The following is a 19,828-nucleotide window of genomic DNA, read 5'->3' as shown; positions in this document are numbered from 1 at the left end:
GGGGGACGCGGAGGCGCGCGGCGAGGCGGCCGTGTACTGCTGGCACGAGGCGGCGCGCGAGTGGCGCGAGCTGACGCGGCTGCCCGAGGGCGCGCCGGCGCGGGGCTGCGGCCTGTGCGTGCTGCACAACTACCTCTTCGTGGCCGGCGGCGTGGCGCCCGCGGGCCCCGACGGCCGCGCGCACCCCTCGGACCGCGTCTTCTGCTACAACCCGGCCACCGACCGCTGGAGCGCCGTGCGGCCGCTGCGCCAGGCGCGCTCCCAGCTGCAGCTGCTGGCCCTGGACGGCCACCTGTACGCCGTGGGCGGCGAGTGCCTGCTCAGCGTGGAGCGCTACGACCCGCGCGCCGACCGCTGGGCGCCCGTGGCGCCGCTGCCCCGCGGCGCCTTCGCCGTGGCTCACGAGGCCGCCACCTGCAACGGCGAGATCTACGTGTCCGGGGGCTCGCTCTTCTACCGCCTGCTCAAGTACGACCCGCGGCGCGACGAGTGGCAGGAGTGCCCGTGCAGCAGCAGCCGCGAGCGCTCGGCCGACATGGTGGCGCTGGACGGCTTCATCTACCGCTTCGACCTGTGCGGGGCCCGCGGCGACGGGGCGGCCGGCGGGGTGAGCGTGTCCCGCTACCACTGCCTGGCCAAGCAGTGGAGCCGCTGCGCCTCGCACCTGCGGCCCCCGGGCGCGCCGGCCGGCCTGCAGCCCTTCCGCTGCGCGGCGCTGGACGGCAGCATCTACTGCGTGAGCCGCGCCGGCACCTGGCGCTTCGTGCCCCCGCGGGACGGCGAGCCCGGCGCGGACGCGGACGCGGGCCTGGGCGGCAGCTTCGAGCCGCAGCCGCTGGGCGCCCCTTTGGACGTCCGGGGCGCGTTGTTCCCCTTCGTGCTCAACCTGCCCGAGAAACCGGACAGAGGCGAGGAGGGGGCCGCGTAGGGCGGGCCGGGGTCACCGGGGCGTCCCCCTCGGCGGCCCTGGGTCCGGGAAGGCCCCCCCAGGCCGAGGTCCCCCCTGGGCAGGGGGGCGAAGGTAGTGGAGGAAGGGGGAGAGTCGCGGGGTGGTCCTCTGGCCGACGAGGTCTTTTAAACGTTTGGAAGCTGGAAGCTTGTTGCGGGGGCCCCCAAGAGTTGTTGCAACGCTGTTTTAAGGTCCGCTTCTCCATTGCGCGTTCCTTTTGCTTCGCTTTGCTTAGTGGGCTCATGTGTAAGACGCAGGGCCGCGCAGACAGTAATCTTACGGGTGAGACGCAGAGTCCCCGAAGGAGAAGGAAACGGAGTCAGAAGGCGGGCGGGCGGGCCAGGGTGCATTCAGGGTGCGCTGGGGGGTGGTCGCGGTGCACCTAGGCTGTGGTCAAGGCTTCCGGGGTGGGGGTTACCCAGGATGTACTGGGGTGTCCGAGTGGAGTGGACAGGAGGCCAGACTTGGAGTCTGCGGGGTTCCTTTGCAGCCAGCACCAGGAGCGGGGAACGTAAAGCAGGCCCACGTGAACCCTGTTAGCAGAACCCCGGAAAAAAGGCACATGTGTTTTGGCCTGAGGTTTAAAATGATGACTGACAAGTGAAGCTCTTAAACTCCTAACTTGATTTAAAAGTTCTTGCCGCCATGTGCTCAAGTTTTGGTTGGCTCAACTCCAAGTTTAATCAGCATTCACGGTAAAACCTTCGATTTCCAATACGGTCCATCTCCTGGCCAGTAAGCTTTGGCAGTATCCCCTCTGCCACCCCACGGGCACCACAGGTGGGGACAAACCCCCACCCCCCATAAGAGCGGCTCCAGCTCACTGTTCAAATGAAATGGGTTTAACATTTTCAAGTTAGAGGATGGTAATAGTTACATTCAACGGTATAGTAATGGTTTACTATTATTTGCATGTTAAAGCTTGAGTGAGGAAATGTGCACCAAGGGCGTGTATTGACTAGGAAAAGCTGACTCCCAAGGGTGCTGGTCTGTGTTAACCCTTGAAAGCCGCGAAATAACGCTCAACCACTCTCATATTTTATGATGGACTCAGAGAATTATACTCCTTCCCCGAGAAGGTTAAAATCATTTCTTTTTGACAGTTCTGAAGACAAACATGCAGGAACCTTTTGAACCCACAACTTAGGATGTTTTAAATATGTGTTATGTAATTCTGATGAGGGAAACTAAATTTTGAAAACATCACCCTAAGAACAGAGCAGCAGAGTGACAGCACTGAGGGGGGATAACGTGTATTCAAAAGGCAGGTTAGCAGGTAAACTACATTTTTCTAATTGTGAATTCCAAAATACCATAATAGAATTAACACGGAACTCACGACTTTGACAGGGCATAAGGATTAAAAACAATTCAGTTGGTCTTTCCTCGCTTGTTACATTTTACTTTTCAAATATGTACAGACAGGGCTTCCTGTTCGTTTAGAGTTTAAGGATAAAATATATGCTCACTATCAGGCCAAGTGATTTGGATCCTGAATCCAGTCCAGTGTTTGATCGTAAGAGGAAGACTACACGTTGAAAGTTACTGGAACATAATTAGATGAAATCATGCATAGATTACTGATATTTACTTGTTAATCCAATGGTAGGAGTTACATCTGTGTAGCAATCAGCGGGCAATTGGGAAGTAGGTTATGCATTTTAAAGAGTCTGTGGTTGTGAAAGTTATCAGCTAAGTGTGTTTAGAAATGGTTGGCTTGACACTTATGCATGTGCCAGAGAGACGGAATTATTGACAGTTCCAGTTAGAGGGGTCATGGTGACTCGTGTGCTTGCTCACGAGCTCAGCAGATACCTTGGCACCTGGGTGATCATCTTAGGAAACAAGAACAGAATTCTAGTGCCCGGCTGTGTCGGCGTTTTATAAGACTAGGCTGGAAATGGTGGTAGGACAAGAAGTTAGAGCAAAAGGAAACAAATGATGCGCCTTTAAAGAAATGGGCCTTTCGTAGAGCCGTACATGTGTGTCTAGATTTTTACTATTTAGGCTAAAACTTTTATATGAAGTGGAACCAGGCTAATATTTTCATTCCTTAAATATCAGGCTCGTAAAATGTTATCACTGTGACTTGATTTGAGAAATCATTGCCTTTGATGTTTACCATTTAAAAACAAAGCACTGAAAGTGGACTTCCAGAGTAAAATCGTTCCCACAGAGGACAGAGGTGCGGAATGTCAGGTGTGGACAGCCACTCAGTGACATGCCCAGGTGGGCGCTTGACATATTATTTTGCGATTTAATTTGATAAAGGAGTGCCTGTGCTAGTCATAACATCACTTCCTGTGGCCTCAGAGTCCCAGGGGTCTGTCAGATGAAATAATACAAGGACACCTAATGGGTCAATCAAAGGGTATAGAACATTGCATGTCATGTTTCCAACTAGTAGCATCACATACAGCAAGTACTAGAGGACCTGGCAGGCCACGAGGACCAGTTATTTTGCTTTTGGGGGCAGCCCCTGGGGTGTGGGCCACAAGGTTTGCAGCAGTTAAATGAACGGGAAAGCCACCCTCTCCAAGATCGTTGATTGGAGGCGGCTGGAGAGGAGCGGGGAGCCTTGCTTCTGGTGCGTTCCGTGGAAGGATGTTTCCTATTCCATGTGACATCATCATCCGTATCCAGCACTTTTTTGAAAAATGGCGCGGAGCTACTTCTGCTGTTGGATCAGTTGTCACATGAAGCTAATGTATTTATGATGTCCGTCCATGATCCTCATGCAAGGGACGCTGGAGTCCAGGAGAGCGTGGCGTTTTCGTTTGTTGACAAGCAATGACTTGTATTGTCAGTCATTTGGAGCCCAAGGGAATGGGCTTAAGCCGTCTTCATTTTCTTTCTGTTTTTATTCCTGGTCTTGGGAACAACCCCCGTGCTGGTGTTGACTCAGTGCTTTACTGATGGAGCTGGGTTTGGAACTTGGTGATTTGATTTCCGAGTCTGTGGCGGCACCCGTTTCTTTTCCTTTAGGAGACTGTATGCTGTGAAACTCTTGTTACTTAGTTGCAAGTTTTACCTATATCAGCTTTGCTACAAATACTTAAGAAGATGAATCACCTCCATTTCCATTCATTCCTGCTGTCACTTTGGTAATTCTGGTGGCAGGGGTCTAACGCGCTGGTGTCTTGGATAACTTCGTGCACAAGGTTTTGAAATGGGACATTCCTGCTGTCCCTTCGCCGCTTCCTGGAGCCGAGCTGGTTTCAGGATGTAGTCTGTTGTAACACCTTGGTGGGGTGAATGTAAACACAAGTGCTGTTTTGTGTTCTGTCCTATTTAGACACTTCCCCAGATTACAGAATGTTTTATTTTGGCATTAAAAAAATCACTGTTTGTATTTTCCCTTTTCCTCTGCAATGTTATTATCCATGGGACGATAATAAGAGCTAAAAATGGAAGTGAGCACGTGTGTTAATGCCACCTGAATTTACATTGGGAGCAGCATCCTATAAACTCCTGCGCGCCCAGGAAGGTGCCTGGACCACGCAGCCCCGGCTCTCAGGGCGGGCGCTTTCAACGTTCTCAGTGACTTGGTTTGAGATGAACTAAAATAAAAGGCTAGTGTGTTCTCCTGTGAGAGTAAGCCCTCCAAAGCTTTCCAAAGCTCTAAACATACTTCTTACGGGCAAACCAGCCTGGTAAGGCACGGCTCAAGCGCTGGTGCTGTAGTATGCCAATGTACTTATCAACGCTTCAGTTTTTACATCCCGGGCACAGATGCTGTCAAACTTGTGTGTATGTCCGTTTATGCCGAGATAAAATAAATCATTGTAAAATAAATCCCATGCTCCTGAAATCTGTGTCACCATTGTTGTCTTTTTCGTCTCAGCAGCAGCACACCAGCTGAGGTGTCCTCTCGTGGGAGGTGTGCTCACCTGGGGGCTGGGCAGGTTCTAGCCTACCTGCTGGCCAGGGTCTCCCTGTCTGTGAGCGATGACTCCTGTGGGCTCTTCCAGAGACAAGTGCTAAGTTGGGGGTCTCTGAATACTTACTAGGTGTGTATCAATGCCTCTGCTCTCTCCCTCCCTGTCCCCACCCCTGTCCCCACCCCTGTCCCCAGGTGGTGGCCTGTCATAGCTCTCATACCCAGCGCACCTCTGCGTGTCCACGTTCAGCCTCCTGTGGGTGGAGTGTCTGAGTGAAGGCCTGTGGACCCGAACAGCTCACAGTTTGCAATCAGCACGAACATGGACCTGGGGTCATTGTTCATTTGTAAGGGTTCTTTAAAAAATGATTCCTTTTTCTCCTAAAACCTGTGTTTATTCATGGGGGGAGGGAGGTTGCTAAAAGGGTGCTCTTAGGCAGAAGCTCACCAACCTGAACTTACTACTTTCCACAGCTTCTTTTCACAGCACTTTCTTCTGCAAAAATGTAATTAAATCTGAACTTCCCCATAGCTTTATCATTTCTCCCTGCCGAGTTTTGGGATTTTGATAGTAAATCAAAGTGATTTTCCTGGACTTTGGCACCTTTCCAATCAGATGCAAAACCATGAAACACATGGGCTTCTCAGACTGAGGAGATGAATGATAAAACAAAAAGTAGGGCGGAGGAAGGATGGGGGAAAAGTCACGTAAGTCTAACATTCTTGTCTGGCGAGAAAGGAGGCTTGTTGAAAACTTCAGACAAATTTATAAAGAAGAGCTCATTGTGCTCAATGCTTTCGAGATAAAAAAACGGGGCACGTTAAGGACCTTCCTTGGGTTCCCCATTTTGCTGGTGGCTGGTGTCCCTGTGCTGGGCGCTGGCGTGAGTGATCTGGGCACCGCTGCTGGGCTTGGGCAGGAGCCGAGTTCCACCCCTGGCGGCCCCGCAGCGGGCGCCCTGCGGAGGACACCCTCCCTGATTTGGGCTCCATGTGGAGCGGACGTTGTTCCCTCAGGGCCCAGGGGCTGAGAATTTCCTTTTCGTGCCTGCGACCTCCTCCAAGCGGGACCCCCTGGAGCATTTGCTCAACAAAGGTGACTGAGCACCTACTAAGTGACAGGTCTGCTCTCGGTGCAGTGAGCAGCAGGCCACAGCCCTCCTGGAGTGGCCCCTCGCAGGACAGCCCGCCTTCACCACAGAGAGGCGACTGGTCTGCTGCCCACTGTCCACGGCTGCGGTCAGGGCTCAGCGGGGTTCAGGATTCGGACATGAAAAGAGCTCTTCACCCTCAGCCAAGCGCGGTCGGCGCTGCCCAGCGTCAGCAGTGACCCGGAAGGTTAGTCCCTGCCTCGTGTGGCGGTCATGCCGGGCCACTAGCAGGTCACGCAGGCCTCCCCGTGCCCTGGCTTCCCCACCTGGAAATGGGGAAACTGGCAGTAACGCCTCCTTTCAGTGTGGATTGGAAATGCTCTCCAGAGGGGTCACCCACTATGACAGGGGCACCTAACAAGCAGGACTGTTCACTAACCAAAGATTTTCCTCGCCAGAAATCTCTGCATTTTCCAGTTTGAACACAGACTCTGCTAGTAAAGATCATGACACTTAAAAAGGAGTTTGCAGTGAGTTCTCTTCTATCTCCCCAGCAGTCAGAAGACCCAGGAGCACAAAGCACAAAGGGAATTGTTCAGCATCTGTCCCTACATGTGCAGTGAGGGCTGGGGGGTGACTTCCTGTTGGGCTCAGTGGGGCTTGGTTGGTCATTCAGTCATCCATCATCTGCCCTGAGCTCTGGGCTGCCCAGGCCGCCCCTCTGTTAGCACAGAGCAAAGCACCCGCCACCCACGGGTCCCAGAGTCGGACAGGACACGGGCACGGGCCTGGCTCCCCGAGTCCCCTTCTGAGCTGGGCAGGACCCGCATGTCCTCCTCTTTGTGAGGACTGCATCTTGCGCCCGCTCTGGGGCTGTCTGAGGCCTTCTGTCCCCTGGCACAGCCCCTCTCCTATGGCCTGGAGGTGCGTCCTGTCCTGGTGGCCAGCCTGTGCGCCCTGGGGGTGCCACCTGACCCCTCAGCCAGCTTCAGGCCCAGCCCAACGGAGTTAAGGCTGACTGTTCCCTCGGGGGCTTGCAGCTACCTGGTCAGCACCGGGGGTGGGGGGTGGGTGTGGGGGGGTGCAAGCCTTCCGGGAGGTCACAATGAAGGTCATTCTAAGGAGGAAATACTATGTTTACACACAGTGTCTGGGCTTGAAAACTTGACTGGCAGTGAACTCGAAAGGCTAAACTAGTGTGGGTTCTAAAACCAGTGGGGGGACCCTGCAGGGATCGCGCCCTTTGACCTGTCAACACGCCAAGCTCTTGTCCTGGTGGACGACCCCATTCCTGAGATGTGCCTGTGACTGTCCCTCCCTGGATGAAACCCAGACTCCCAGCCCTGGCCCTGCCAGCCCCGCGCACTCCCCCTGCGGCCCCCGCTTGCACTCTGCTCCTGGCTGTTGCTGGGCCTCCCGAGGGCCACACTTGTCCCCACGGCCTGTGTGCTGGTGATCCTTCCGCCTGGGCGCTCTGTCCCCAGGTCTCCATCATCCACGTCTGTCTCTCCGTCCTGCCTCGGACGGCCTCTGACACCACCCCTGCACGTCCACGTCCTCCACCCTGGACCCTGTGTGTGTGCTCAGCATGCTTTGTTTTTCTTCACGGCTCCTGTTGGAGTTTGATCATGTTTTTATTATCGGTGCCCTTTATGTCGTATCTTTATTGTTAATGTCCAGTGTATCATGACTTTATCATTATTCTCCATGGAGCTCAGGTCCTTATGATTAATATCTATGATGTCATGTCTGTTGTTAATACCCAGCTCCATCAGGTCTTTAGTGCTTTGCCTGCTGGCCTAAGCTCTGTGCAGGTCTGGGCCTTGCCTCGTCCACCGCGATGTGCCGGGTTCTTGGTCCACGTGGCTGGACCACGGTAGGCACTTGGCTCGTGTGTGTGTGTGTGTGTGAGTGTGTGTGAGTGAGTGCGAGTGTGTGTGTGTGTGTGTGAGTGTGTGTGTGAGTGTGGTTACTGAATCATAGATGGAAGACTGAGACGCTTGCAGGGAGCATGTCACACGTCCCCACTGTCAGGCAGGGATTCACAGAGGCACCGATGGAAGGAAGCACCGTGCATGGGCCCTGCACGCAAGTGACAAATACTGCAGCTACAGTGCCTCTTACCTAGCCTTTCATGTGCTCTGGAAAAATCCACTTTCAGAACACTTTTAAAAGGCATACGAGGGCCGGCCAAGTGGCGGGTTGGTTAGGGGTTGGCTTGGGACGCCAGCTCTGAGCAGCAGGGCCCCAGTTCGGATCCCACATGAGGGCCAGTGACACTGCCCTCTACAGCTAAGATGCCGTGAGTCGCCGACGGCGTAGGCTGCAGTGGGACTGGCCGGCAGCAGGCATGAGTTTTCATGAGCTGCCACGAGCGGCCGTCCAATGGCCAGCGAGTGACTGCCTTACCCAGGAGGAGCGCAATGATCATACCAACATGGGCCAGTGAAGCGACGTCCTCCACAACTCGACTGAAGAACAAAAGGACAGCAACTTCTCTGTTCCCCTTCCCCTATTCCCCAGTAAAATCTTAAAAAAAAAAAAAAAAGCATACGAGCAGCCCATTGCACAGATTCCCACACACGTGTGCTCTGGCTTTCATTTCTCTTGTTCTCACTTTCTTTCCCCCGTTTCTCCGTGTCCATGTTTATATGCCTGTGGTCCTATAGCATCCTGACGCAAAGCACAAAGTGTGGACACGCCCACACTCACGGTCAGGCCCAGTGACCAGCCCAGGGCCGCCACGTCCATGTCCGCGAGTGGATTTTCCTGGTAAGCTTACTTTGTAGGCAGCCATGTATTTAAAACATCTCTTTGTTAAAGGGAGCAGCATTCGTTTTCATTGTTTCTCATACTTGTTTGTTTTTACGTTGCACAGTGGTGACCACATTGTATAAACAGAGTTACAGGAATGGAAACTTCCCAAAATATGAATCTAGAAGATATTAAATGTCCTCTAAAAACTAAAATTCTCAGTGCCTGACATGAGATGTTACTTTTTAAAGGTAACATGTGAAAGTATCAAGTGCGTGACAAGAGGAACTGGCCATGTTATTTAATGGACACAGTGGCACAATGGATCAGTTGTATCTGAGAAAGGAGACTTTTAAAAAATGTGTTAGCAGTTGACGGGGCCTTAGCTGAAGCCACAAGCCACGGTCCAGTAGCGGAAGCATTCTGTGTGTCCAGTGGACCTGCCATCCTGAGGAGGTCCTCTCCTCAAATGAGCGCCCGTGTCCTCCTGTGTGGGTCTCTGCGCTGACCATGTCGCCACTCCTTAGGTGAAGGGCGTCTTCCTGCCCTTCGTGCCCAGGCTTGGACTTAGAGGCCAGAGACGGTGCTTCAGACCCTCCTGGCCGCCTTCTCCAGCTCTGGTGGCACGTGGGTAAAATTCTGCAGGAAGACGGTGACTACGTCCTCAGAGCTGTGACCCAGGCTGGCCAGTGCAGCCAGCTCAGTCTGTACCAGCCGTAGTGGAGACCGCCGTTCTGGGCAGGATGCCCTTGGCGTCACCAGTGTCTAGGCCTGCTCTGTGCCCGCCCTCCTGGGGACACACCCCGCGGGTCCGCTCTGCCTCCGCAGACAGACTGCTGACACCTGACTGACGGCAGAGAGCCGCCCCTTCTCCTGGCCCCGTCCTCCTGGGAGGAGCCCTGGTGCTCCCATTTTCATGAACAGCCATCGGCCCGGCCGGGCGCTCGGGGACCTCGGGGACGTGCCCAGGGCCTTACATGCTACTCGGGGCCAGGTGGCACCTCCTCACGGCTGGCCCGGGGACCCGCCCTGCCAGCGCAGAGCTCAGGCACCCACCCGCGCCCTCACCAGCACTTGGTTCTGTGCGGTTTTCCCGTTTCTGACCACTGGGTGGGACGGAGGTGTCTCTTGTTTAGTTTCCATTTTTCTGCCAATTCGTGGGATTTGAACCCCTATCTGTATCTGTTAACCGCTCGCTTCAGCGACCAGCTTACCTTTCTTGTATATTTTTCTTTGGTGTTTTCTGTTGGTTCACAGTCCCTTGTAGGTTTCATTATTTTACATTGTTCCCTCACCTACCTGCCAGCGTCTTTGGGTGGGGACCTTATACCGAGCCGTGCTCTGATGCCTAAGTTGAACGTCAAATCCCTTAATTAGTTTTCTTACCCTTTGTTATTTGGGGGTTTGTTTTTAACAATTTAACAAATAAAATGTTTACTATTTGTTAACAGTGGCATATAATATATACACTCTCTAATCTCTTAATGTCTTGTTACGTTTTTCTTATAAAAGGAACAAAGAACATATTTTGTATAAGAAACTACATCAAAACATGTTCTTTTAATACACACAGCTGTGTAAACCAACATCCAAGTCAGTTCCACAAATAAACCATCAGGAATGTGGTTTGTCCCACAGTGAATGACCAGTTAAAAAAGGGTCAGTGGCTATACCGAGGGACTGGGGTGAAACACCGGACGGCCTGACATGAGACCTGAGGAAGTGGGGGGCCGTGCTCCAGCTGAGGGGCGTGTTATCTGAGAGGATGAATGCTTGTGTCACCTTCGGGGACATAACATGAACATGAAAAACAATGAATGTAAACCTTAAAATTCATCAGAACACAGCATATGTGTCCTGACGCTTACATTTGGTCTGAGAAAAAACAGGATAAGGGAGAGGAATCAAAACTGGACAGTAAGCAGGACACGGAAACCCGGTGATGAGGTGGTGTTGACTTAGGAAATACTGAGGGACCCTGGGGCCACAGCGAAGCGGGGCGGCAAACACCCCCACCCCCACCCCCAGGCGCACAAAATGCCTTTCCAAACCACACAGCACAGAGCAGGTCTGTGACCGCGTCCCCAGAGCCTGCAATGTGAGCTCCGTTTCAGACTCAGAACTGAGATTTGCACAAAATTCAGAAGTACAATAGAAACTGTCTTTGACAGGAGGTCACTTCAGAATAAGAGTCGTGCACGCCCCACGTGGCCGCTGTCACGTCAAGCTGTCACGTCAAGCTGGACCACGCGATGGGCGGGATCTTGTAAAGAACTATCATGCGGACTTCCAGACCCAGGATGTGATTTGTCTGAAGACAGGCTTCCAGCCCTCCTGTGCGTCCCCTATTACACATTAAACACCCGTCTAAGTGCCACCGAGCGCGTCCAGGGCCACCGTCCCTCCCACCACATCAAAGGCTTGGGTGTGATTGTGCGGGTTTCCTGACCTTTGAGTCTCCTCCAAGACAAACACGGCCAGGCATCAGGTACGGTGGTGACGGCACGTTTTACTCAGTCGCTGCTGGCCGCAGCAAAAGAGCTGAGTGTGACCCCATTTGTGCAGGGGTTTAAAGGGAGGTGGAGGGACCTGGGGCCCAAAGCCCTGTCCTTCCCGTGATTCCACTGCAAAGGAATGGCTCTGGAGTCCTGGGTTATAGGAAGTAGGACACATCTCAAGGGGACAGAAGGAGGAACCCCAGTTACAAGTCCCTTTCAGTAGAAGCGCTGAGACAGGTGGGGGCTGTCCTCAAGGTGGCTGGGACAAACAGCTGCCCCCAGCAGCCAGCTTGCCCAGGCAGGCGTTCTCACGGGCCGGGGGTCCTCCTAGGACACACGCAGCCTGTGGGGCCAGCAGCCGCTTGAGTTTGCTCCTGTGTCGCAGGCCCGGGTGTGGACAGAGCCGTCCTCTGCCCAGAGCTCCGTGGTTCTCAGGCGGACTGGGCAGGTCAGCTGGGGGAGAACCTACGAGGCTAGAGAGGGTAAAACCTCAACCCACGTGTTTTTCTGCAAATTTGGTGTGAACCTGTTTAATGCCTTCTGAAAATATTTTCTTCTGCTTCCACAGCACAATTTGGAGACTCTAAAACTTGAGCAGTGATGGTAAAATTGGGCTTCGTTATCTAATCTAGGAAAATAATGTTTATTATGTCCAAAATGCCGTTTGTGTCTTCAGCACAGTTCAGCATCGTTTGAGCACACTGCTTGTGAAGAGCAGGTGGCCGTGGGCCCCTTGGGGTGTGGACAGCAGCCCCTGGGATGGCGTACGGGGAGCCTGCCATCACACCTGTGCACATCTGTGCACTGAAAGTACTGGTTTCCTTCAGACAGATTTCCCGGGAATTATGAGGTCAGGAGTGAGGCTCCCCTCACTGGCCAGCAGCCTCTGCTAGTTAGAACTATTTCCTCTAAAAAGATGTTCTGTGATTGTTTTTGTGATTCAAGTGGTAACTTAGTGTGACTCATAGACGGATGAGGTCACCTCTAAACTCAGCTTTTCTTTGCATTTGTGAAGCGAACCGTGAGATGGCGTCACTGTGTGTCCACGACCGACCCTCGCTGGGCCGGCAGGAGAGCCCCAGTGTTGCCTAGAAACAGTGTGGGTGCGGACACATCGGAAAGCGGGGCTTTCCTACTTCTCAGGGAGCCGAGGCCTGGAAAGGGGGTCCTGACAGCGGAGGAAACACGGCCGTCCAGGGGCCATGCTCGGGGCCAGAGCCCGTAACAGCACCTCCCACTCCCACGGCCACTTCCCTGGGTTTTCTTTGTGTTCTTTTTCTGCGGTTTCCTCCTGTTTCCTTGGAACTGACATCCCCACAGTACTCTGCATACAGATGCTTTTCCCTTCCATCTTGCTTGTCACAGATGACTCTGTAAATACTGGGAAACAAACAGAGGGGGTCAGTGTCCATTGTCGGCCTCTGTGTGTGTGTGAAAGTGGCCGTGGGAACCGGGCTGGGCACACAAAGGCCCTTTCTCTCCGCTGCCCCCCCCCCCTGCCTCCCCGTCTGAATCTCCTCGGTTTCCTTGGTTCTCGTGGGCTGGTGTCCAGAGAACAAACAAGACAGCTCATCGGGGCCTCTGCTGCCTAAAGTGGTGACTGCAGTGCAGAAAACAACATTTTTGACCAATTCCTTACATTTTTGGCTAACAAAAGGTTTTCTTTGATGTTCTTACTGTATTCTTTTCAAAAGCAGGCCAAGGTGTGACTAATTTGTAAGGAGGTCACAGAAGCCATTCTTTGACCCTTGGCCCTGAAGAATGGACGACCCCCCACCCCACCCCCCACCTTTCTGCCTTTCTGTCTCATCGCTAATCTTTTACTTGGCACGATTCAAATGCCCTGTTGTTTGGGGTCAGTGCATCAGAGAGTCGGATTCTAGGAAGGGATGGATAATATAAAAGCGTTAGAAGTTGTTGTTTCAAGTGTTGATTCTGACCGTGCTGGGAGCGGGGGAGTTAAGATGCGAGCTGCAGCCAAGGAGCAGACGTGGTGTGCAGTGAGGAGGTGGCACCGCGCCCGGGGGCAGAGGCCACCAGCACCGTTCATGCTGGGAGGCTGCTGTAGGGACCGAGCCTGGCAGGTGTGGGGACAGGCACATGGACCCGTGTGGCCGGCCCGGCTGTCGGCTCGTCGTGTTTCTGGGGAGAATTGGAGAGGCGGACAGGACCAGGAGGCAGAGACAAGGTGGAGCCCAGGCGATGCTGACCAAGGGCTCCTGTTGTCACCGCCCTGAAGCCTGGGCAGCCCGTAGCGGGCTCACCCGCCGGGGGAGGTGGGAGGCAGCGTGGAACTGGGACCTGTGCTCAGCCATCAGCAGACCCAGGAGAGGTGCCCAGGGCAGCCTCCCCACAGCTGGACTCAACTCACCTATTTGACACCTATTATATCTGGTGAAATTTTTTCTTTGAGGTTGTGTTGACGCAGGCTGTGACCACAGGCGGCAGAAGTGTCCCTGAAGGCAGCCTGCAGGCCCAGGGAGGCCCATGAGAGTCAGGGGCCGGGGGTTCCCTCCCCTCCAGGGGAGAGACCCAGAAGGGGGCCCCCTCAGTGTCCCTGAGGACGAGGGACGTTGGGGGCTCCGTCTCCCGGAACGTAAAGCAGACTTTCAGGGAGGGTGGTGTCGTGAGAGGAGCCGGGGTCCGGGGCCGTGCTTCTGGGCGGCCCCAGCGCCTCTTCCTCTTTGAAAGAAAAGTTTGCCGTGCGTCACAGACCCTGAGAAATGACAGGCACGGCTTGCCACACAGGTCTTGGGAGGGGCACAGGTTTTGGGGGGCGGGGCAGGAGCTGGGGCACGGCCTGCACTGGGCTCCCCCGGGAAGGCCCGGGGGGCACACTCAGGCCTGGCTGATTTGAATAGTTCGTTGGTTTAGGGCTGTGTGGGTAGGGGGTGTCCCTGGTTGCTGGCAGCTGGCCCTGGGTGATTCCCGCAGGGGAGGTGGCAGGGTTGGCTCTGGACGGTGGATGGCAGGTCCAGGTGTGCCCGCAGCTGGGCCCTTCGCTGTCCCTAAGGAGCGGCCGGCTGGGAGGGGCAGTCTCTCCCCAGCCAGGAAGGGCTTAGGATGTCACAACATCATAATATGAAGGAAAAAAAGCCCCACAAACCCTGATTAACACACTTTCTCTGGGAACCTCCTCTTTTCTCAGCTTTGACTTACCAACCGCCTCTCTGTCGTGCAGTGTTTTCACGAGAAAGGAATGTGTGCACTCCTCAACACCGAGCCCCCCGGTCTCTGCAGGGGCCTCGACCCTCCTTGTCCCCTTGTGCCCAGGACAGCTGCTGACCTTTGCTCTCCATGGCGGTCACCTTTCCAAGCCTCCTTCTCTTCTCCTTCCCCATAGCATTTGTCACAACCTGTCATTGTCCCGTTTATTTATAATCTATTTATTAACCAAAACCAGTGATTTAAAAACACTTAACTGTTAATGAAATTGGTCAATACTCCATTAACCATGCGTCACTCTACGCACTTATCGTTTACTGTAGTTTAGGCCGTCCTGCTGAGCTGTGAGTTCCTGCAGGACAGACAGGGCCCCTGTGGTTGTCACTGTTGAGCGCGGTGCTTGTCTCGTGGCTGGAGTGTCAGCTGTGATGTCCTCACCTGCAGAGAGCAAAGACTCTGACCTTCAGGGGCTGAAGCAGTTGAGAAGTTTGTGTCCTTTTGTGTGACAGGATGACACAGCTTTGCATTTTGCGTCACAGGATGGGGGAGGCAGACATCCTTCCTGTGAGCACACGGGCAGCTGCAGGACATGACTGCTTAGCGTTCCATGGGGAAAAACAAGCGACGCCAGGCCACCGGCCACAGACTCTGCCCCATCGCCGCCTGTGCCTGAGTGAAGTGAGAGGAGACCCTGGAAGCTTGTGGAGGTGGCAGGGGGCTGCCGGCCGAGGGGAGCAGCTCTGCCCAGAGCCACCCGCCTGCTGCCCACAGCAGTTTTGCTTTGGCTTTAAATGGCAGTCGTGACTACTTGTTCTGCCCGCCCTCATGGCCACCAGGACTTCCGAGCAGCACAAAGGCTGGCACTGAACTGTCCTGCCGACAGCCCATGCTTTTCCCGCTGGAGGCTGTGGCTTGTGACGTCAGGACGTCAGCTTGCTGGGATGCAGCTCATATGTCCACACAGAGTCAGATAAGGAACACTGGCGCCTGTCACGTGTGGTAAGGGGCCAGCGAGGTCCTGGCCAAAACGCATGGTGTGTCGTGAGCGGCCAGACCAGTGGGAGGGCACAGCTTGAGCCAGCGACACCCACGGGCAAACGCTCTCGCTTTCCGCCCTCCGTGCCCACCTACCCCCCTCCTGTCCCTAAGATGTCGGCGCTGCCAACCTGGGTTTCTTGCATCGGTCATTATTTCTAGTTAGAAAAGATGTCGGCCGTATTGGTCAGCATTCCAGAGCAACAGAAGCAATAAGATTGTATATATATATATCTTTCGAGAAAGAGATTTGTTATAAGGTATTTGCTCCCGTGACTGTGGGGCTGCAGGCCCAGGGAGGGCAGAGGTGTCGTGCGAAAGCCCGAGCCCCCCGGGGCTGATGGCGTAGGTGCCAGCCGAGCCTGGGGACGGAGAACCAGGAGTGCGGAGGGCAGACGGGAACTCGCCCGTCCTCGTTTTTCTATCCAGGTGCCCAGGTCGGATGATGCCGCCCACATTAGGGGGAGCCGTCGGCTTTACTCAGGTCATTGATTCAAAGGCCAGTCTCCCTGGAAGGGCCTCACGGACACACAGGACGAAGTGCTTCCCCGGCTCTGTGGGCGTCCCCAGCCCAGAAAGTGGACGCTAGTGACCCATCATAGAGGCAAATACATGCGTATTTAACAGGACAAAGTAGCCACTGAGAGGTGTGTCACCCAGGCATGCACGCCTGGTGGGTGACACCGGCTGGGCACCCGCCTGGCCCCTCAGCAGTGGCTGTCACCAGCCACCGCTGTTCTGTTTTGAAAGCAGTTCCCATGTTCCTTTTGAGTTCTACATGAAGTCTCCCTGTAAGGCTGCACGTCTGTGGAACCTCGCGGAAGCTTACGTGGGTGAGAGGAGTCTTGCTTTTTTCCCTCTTGTTTTGGTCAAGTTCAATCGACCCTGGGCCGTTTCCTGGCCGTGCATCTGGGTCTGGAAGAATGTGACTCTGGCCCAGCGGGGCGGGGGTGTGCTCAGTGAGAGCTCGCCTGGCTCCTGGCTCTCCAAGGTCCCTGAGAACCAGAGACCGTGCCCAACACCACCACCTGCTGGGGACACGCAACATTACATTTTGGGGTCAAATGTGAAGAAAGGACTCAGGATGCTGACTTAGGGAAACATCAAAATATTTTAGGTGACATTACAGCCACTATGACATAAATCAGGGCACGTGAGGTATTTTCAAAATCCTCGTATTTACACTTAGTATTATTTGAAGAGCATATGCACGACAAATGCTTGTCATTTAAATAATTGGTGTGCATTTTTTTCAGATGCAATGCATAGCATGTCATGAGTTAAATCCCAGGGTGACAAATATTGTGTTAATTCCATAACACACAGTAGGCCCCTTTCCTGCCTGCCCACTGTGAGGTGCTGAGTCACTGTAACAGTGAACAGAAGCGACTCCTCTGAGCAACGGGCTTACAGCCTTTTGGAAAACCCCAAATACTAGCCCAGAGTTCTCACAGACAGGCCAGAAAAGTTACATGTAGCATTTACAAAACAAGTTACATGTAGCATTTACATGAAATGTTAATATTTGGTGACCACAAGACCATTTCATATCCGGGAGGTGAGGCCTCTCCTGGTTTATACCACAGCATGCTTGGGCTCCAGCTCTTGGCCAGGTCCCCTTCAGTTGCCCTGTCAGGTCCCCCTCAGTCACCAGTCTTGCTCCATCCTGCCCGGTGTGGGTCTCCAGCCAACGGCGGTTTCTGTGGAGGACCTTGGTGCTGTCCTGTGACCTCTGTGAGGCCCGGGGGGGGTGTTTTAGTGTGAACATGGCACCATCCCAGTGTCCCTCGGCCAGCGGCGAGCTGTGGGGATCGAAGGCCCCGTTGGTGCCCGGGGGCCAGGTGAGGCCCAGGTCCTCTCTATTACACTCCCGTGTCCCAAGTCCTTTCATGGCATCTCTGGTCCCAACATGTTTTCAGAAACGAGGATAACACTTTATCGGAATGGCCAGCTCCCCGCAGAGGGCCCAGTTCCCCCCCACACCCAACCTTGTTAATCCCTATCGAGCCAACACCGTTCTCTTTAAAATTTCCAATCATATTTAAAGCTAGGTCATGACTCTTCCATTGGTGTATTTCTGTGGTGCCCTTACCTTCTGGGGACATGTCCACAAATGGCAGCTACCCTTTCATTTAGAAGCAGATTGTGGACACTGGGGGAGGCGGGTCATTGGAAGAGCAGAGAGTCACAAAGCCTCGTGGCCGAGGAGGCTGGCACGTGGCCCCTGTGGGTGTTCGGAGGCTGCACCAGAGCGGGGGGTCTTTGGGGCACCAGAGGGCGAGCTGCGGGCTGTGGGGACCCTGGTGCTCGGGTGGCCTGGACCAAGTCTGTGTGTCATCTGAACCCCCACCAGCGGTGTTTGCGGCCGTGTCCTCGGGTCCTCTCCAGCACCTGTTACCACCTGCCTGGTGATGATGGCCACGCGGTGGCCGTGCAGTGGCACCTCACTGTGGGTTTCATCCCCATGTGCCTGATGGCTAACGCTGTGAGCACATGGGTTTTACAGTTTGCCCGATAATGGCAAAAACAGAAGTCTCTGTTTTTGGTGTCTTGTTTCTCATGAATAGTTTTCACACATGTTTCTTTATGTTTGGTGATGTGATATTTGAAAATTACTGGTAGGGATAATTTTTTCTGCAGATGACGTGCTTTTTCCAGATTTTATTTGCGTTTCCTTTTGCTGGCATCTGGTGGGTGGGTAGGGCCCGTTTACCTGGGACCCCCTTAGACCGAGGTCAAGTCTGAAGCTCTCTGATGGGACTGGCAGTGGGCCTGAGGCTGCGACCCCGCTCCCAGGGCCTCCTCACCCCGAGGCACCTCTGAGGAGCACTTTGGAGTTCGGAGGACGCCTCCCGCTGGGTTCCTCACCTTTCAGCGGTGGGATCTTTATTTCTGCCCTTGTAAGTGAGGCTGTCACATGAGAGTTGTTTGTGACTAGCAAAAGCTGTCAAGGAAACAGTGGCTCTGTGTTCGCCTTTGGGGTTTCCTTGTTCCCTCCTGTGCCAGGCCGGTTTTCCTTATGGAATTCCGTGTCAGTTCTGTGTGTGGCAGTCAGGGTTCTCCAGAGAAACGGACCCCACAGGATGTATCACATAAAAGCGACATACGAACAGGCCTAGAGAGGTGTGTCACAAGGAATTGGCTCTTGTGACTGTGGGGCTTGGAGGCAAACCCAAGTCCTGCAGGGCGGGCGGCAGGCTGGAGGCCCCGGGCAGAGCCGTGGTTTGAGTCCAGTGGTGGCCTGCCACTGTCCCTCCTCCTGAGGGGACCTCAGCCTTTTTCTGATTGGACGAGGCCTTCAACTGATTGGACGAGGCCCACCCCACGATGTGGACGGCGTCTGCTGTACTCAGAGCCCACCCGTTAAATGGGGGTCCCTTCTGCAGATACCTTCTCAGTAACGTGCAGACTGGCATGCCAGCAAACGTCTGGGTACCGGGCCCAGCTAAGCGGACACACAAAATTAACCATCACAGTACACACACACACACACACACACACACACACACACACACACACACACACACCACACATACCCCTCCCTTTAGGTTTTTAAAACCTTATTTGTGGTGTAAGAGTTGTTACAAAGAAGTAAACTGCCATCACTCAACTTGAAGGCTCTTACACTATTAGGTTGTCGGAAAAGTCATGGCGTATTTTTCTGTTTTTCGTTGCAAAAATGCGTCATGCCTTTTCCAACAACCCAATATATTTTTGGGTAGCTACAGTTACTTTTGCTATGACCAGCTGGATATGCAAGTTCAGATTAATGTAATTTTTTTTTCAAAATTGCAAAAGATTATTGCTAATACAATTATTTATATTGGGTATAATGTTTTTTCCTCTGTTCTATAAAAGGCTTTTGAATTTCTTCTTAAAGGAATTGATATTAATTTAAATTTAGGAAATTGAGTTTTTTCTAAGGGAATCTTAAAAGATTTGTCTTCCTCCGGAGGACAGAGGTGGGTCCGCCGGTTTGGTGCTCCATCTGGCGGACGGACACGGAATACTCAGCTCGGGGAGGCGTCCGGAGCCCGAAGGCTCACAGCCGCCCCGAGGCCGCGGGGCCCCGTCTCGGGGTGCAGCCCGAGTCTCGCGAGATCTCGGATACCTCTCAGCCTCACTGATAACGCTGGGGGCTGTGTTAACGCGAGTTTCTGCTCCCGTGCAGGGGAACTTGGAAGGTCTGTGCAATTCAGCTGTTGCTGCCAAACGGCCAAGACATGATGTCGGGAAATCGCGCGTGGGTGAAAGAGCCTCCCGAGGTGCGAGGCGGATCGCAGGGTTTTCAGGCGCCGGGTGTGGGCGCTCGCGGGCGTGGCTTGCCCACGGCCACTGAGCGACTTGAAGGGCGCCGGCCCCGCGCCAAACGAGCGCCGTGCTCGCGGTGTCGCCTGCCGGCCAGCCAGCTCGCCCGCAGGTGGACAGGCGCCTGCAGCTGCGGTGGGGACCCAGG

At 54.1% G+C, this 19,828-nt stretch overlaps 1 protein-coding gene across 3 annotated transcripts in view; it reads left to right on the top strand.

Annotated features, from left to right (window-relative positions):
* Nucleotides 1-4,760, top strand: part of KBTBD11 (kelch repeat and BTB domain containing 11) — a 29,666-nt gene extending 24,906 nt beyond the window's left edge. For all 3 annotated transcript variants that reach the window (XM_019668755.1, XM_019668753.1, XM_019668754.1), the window contains exon 2: nt 1-4,760. This exon is cut by the window's left edge and continues 1,894 nt beyond it. In XM_019668755.1, coding sequence (XP_019524300.1) covers nt 1-928 — 928 coding nt within the window. In that variant the 3' untranslated portion in view covers nt 929-4,760.
* Nucleotides 4,761-19,828: the final 15,068 nt, after the last annotated feature.

This window comes from Hipposideros armiger, unplaced genomic scaffold (genome assembly GCF_001890085.2).
Source record: "Hipposideros armiger isolate ML-2016 unplaced genomic scaffold, ASM189008v1 scaffold_538, whole genome shotgun sequence".
In the NCBI taxonomy this organism is placed as follows: domain Eukaryota; kingdom Metazoa; phylum Chordata; class Mammalia; order Chiroptera; family Hipposideridae; genus Hipposideros; species Hipposideros armiger.
The sequence above is the reverse complement of the archived record's forward strand: the minus strand, read 5'-3'. Positions and strand labels throughout refer to the sequence as shown.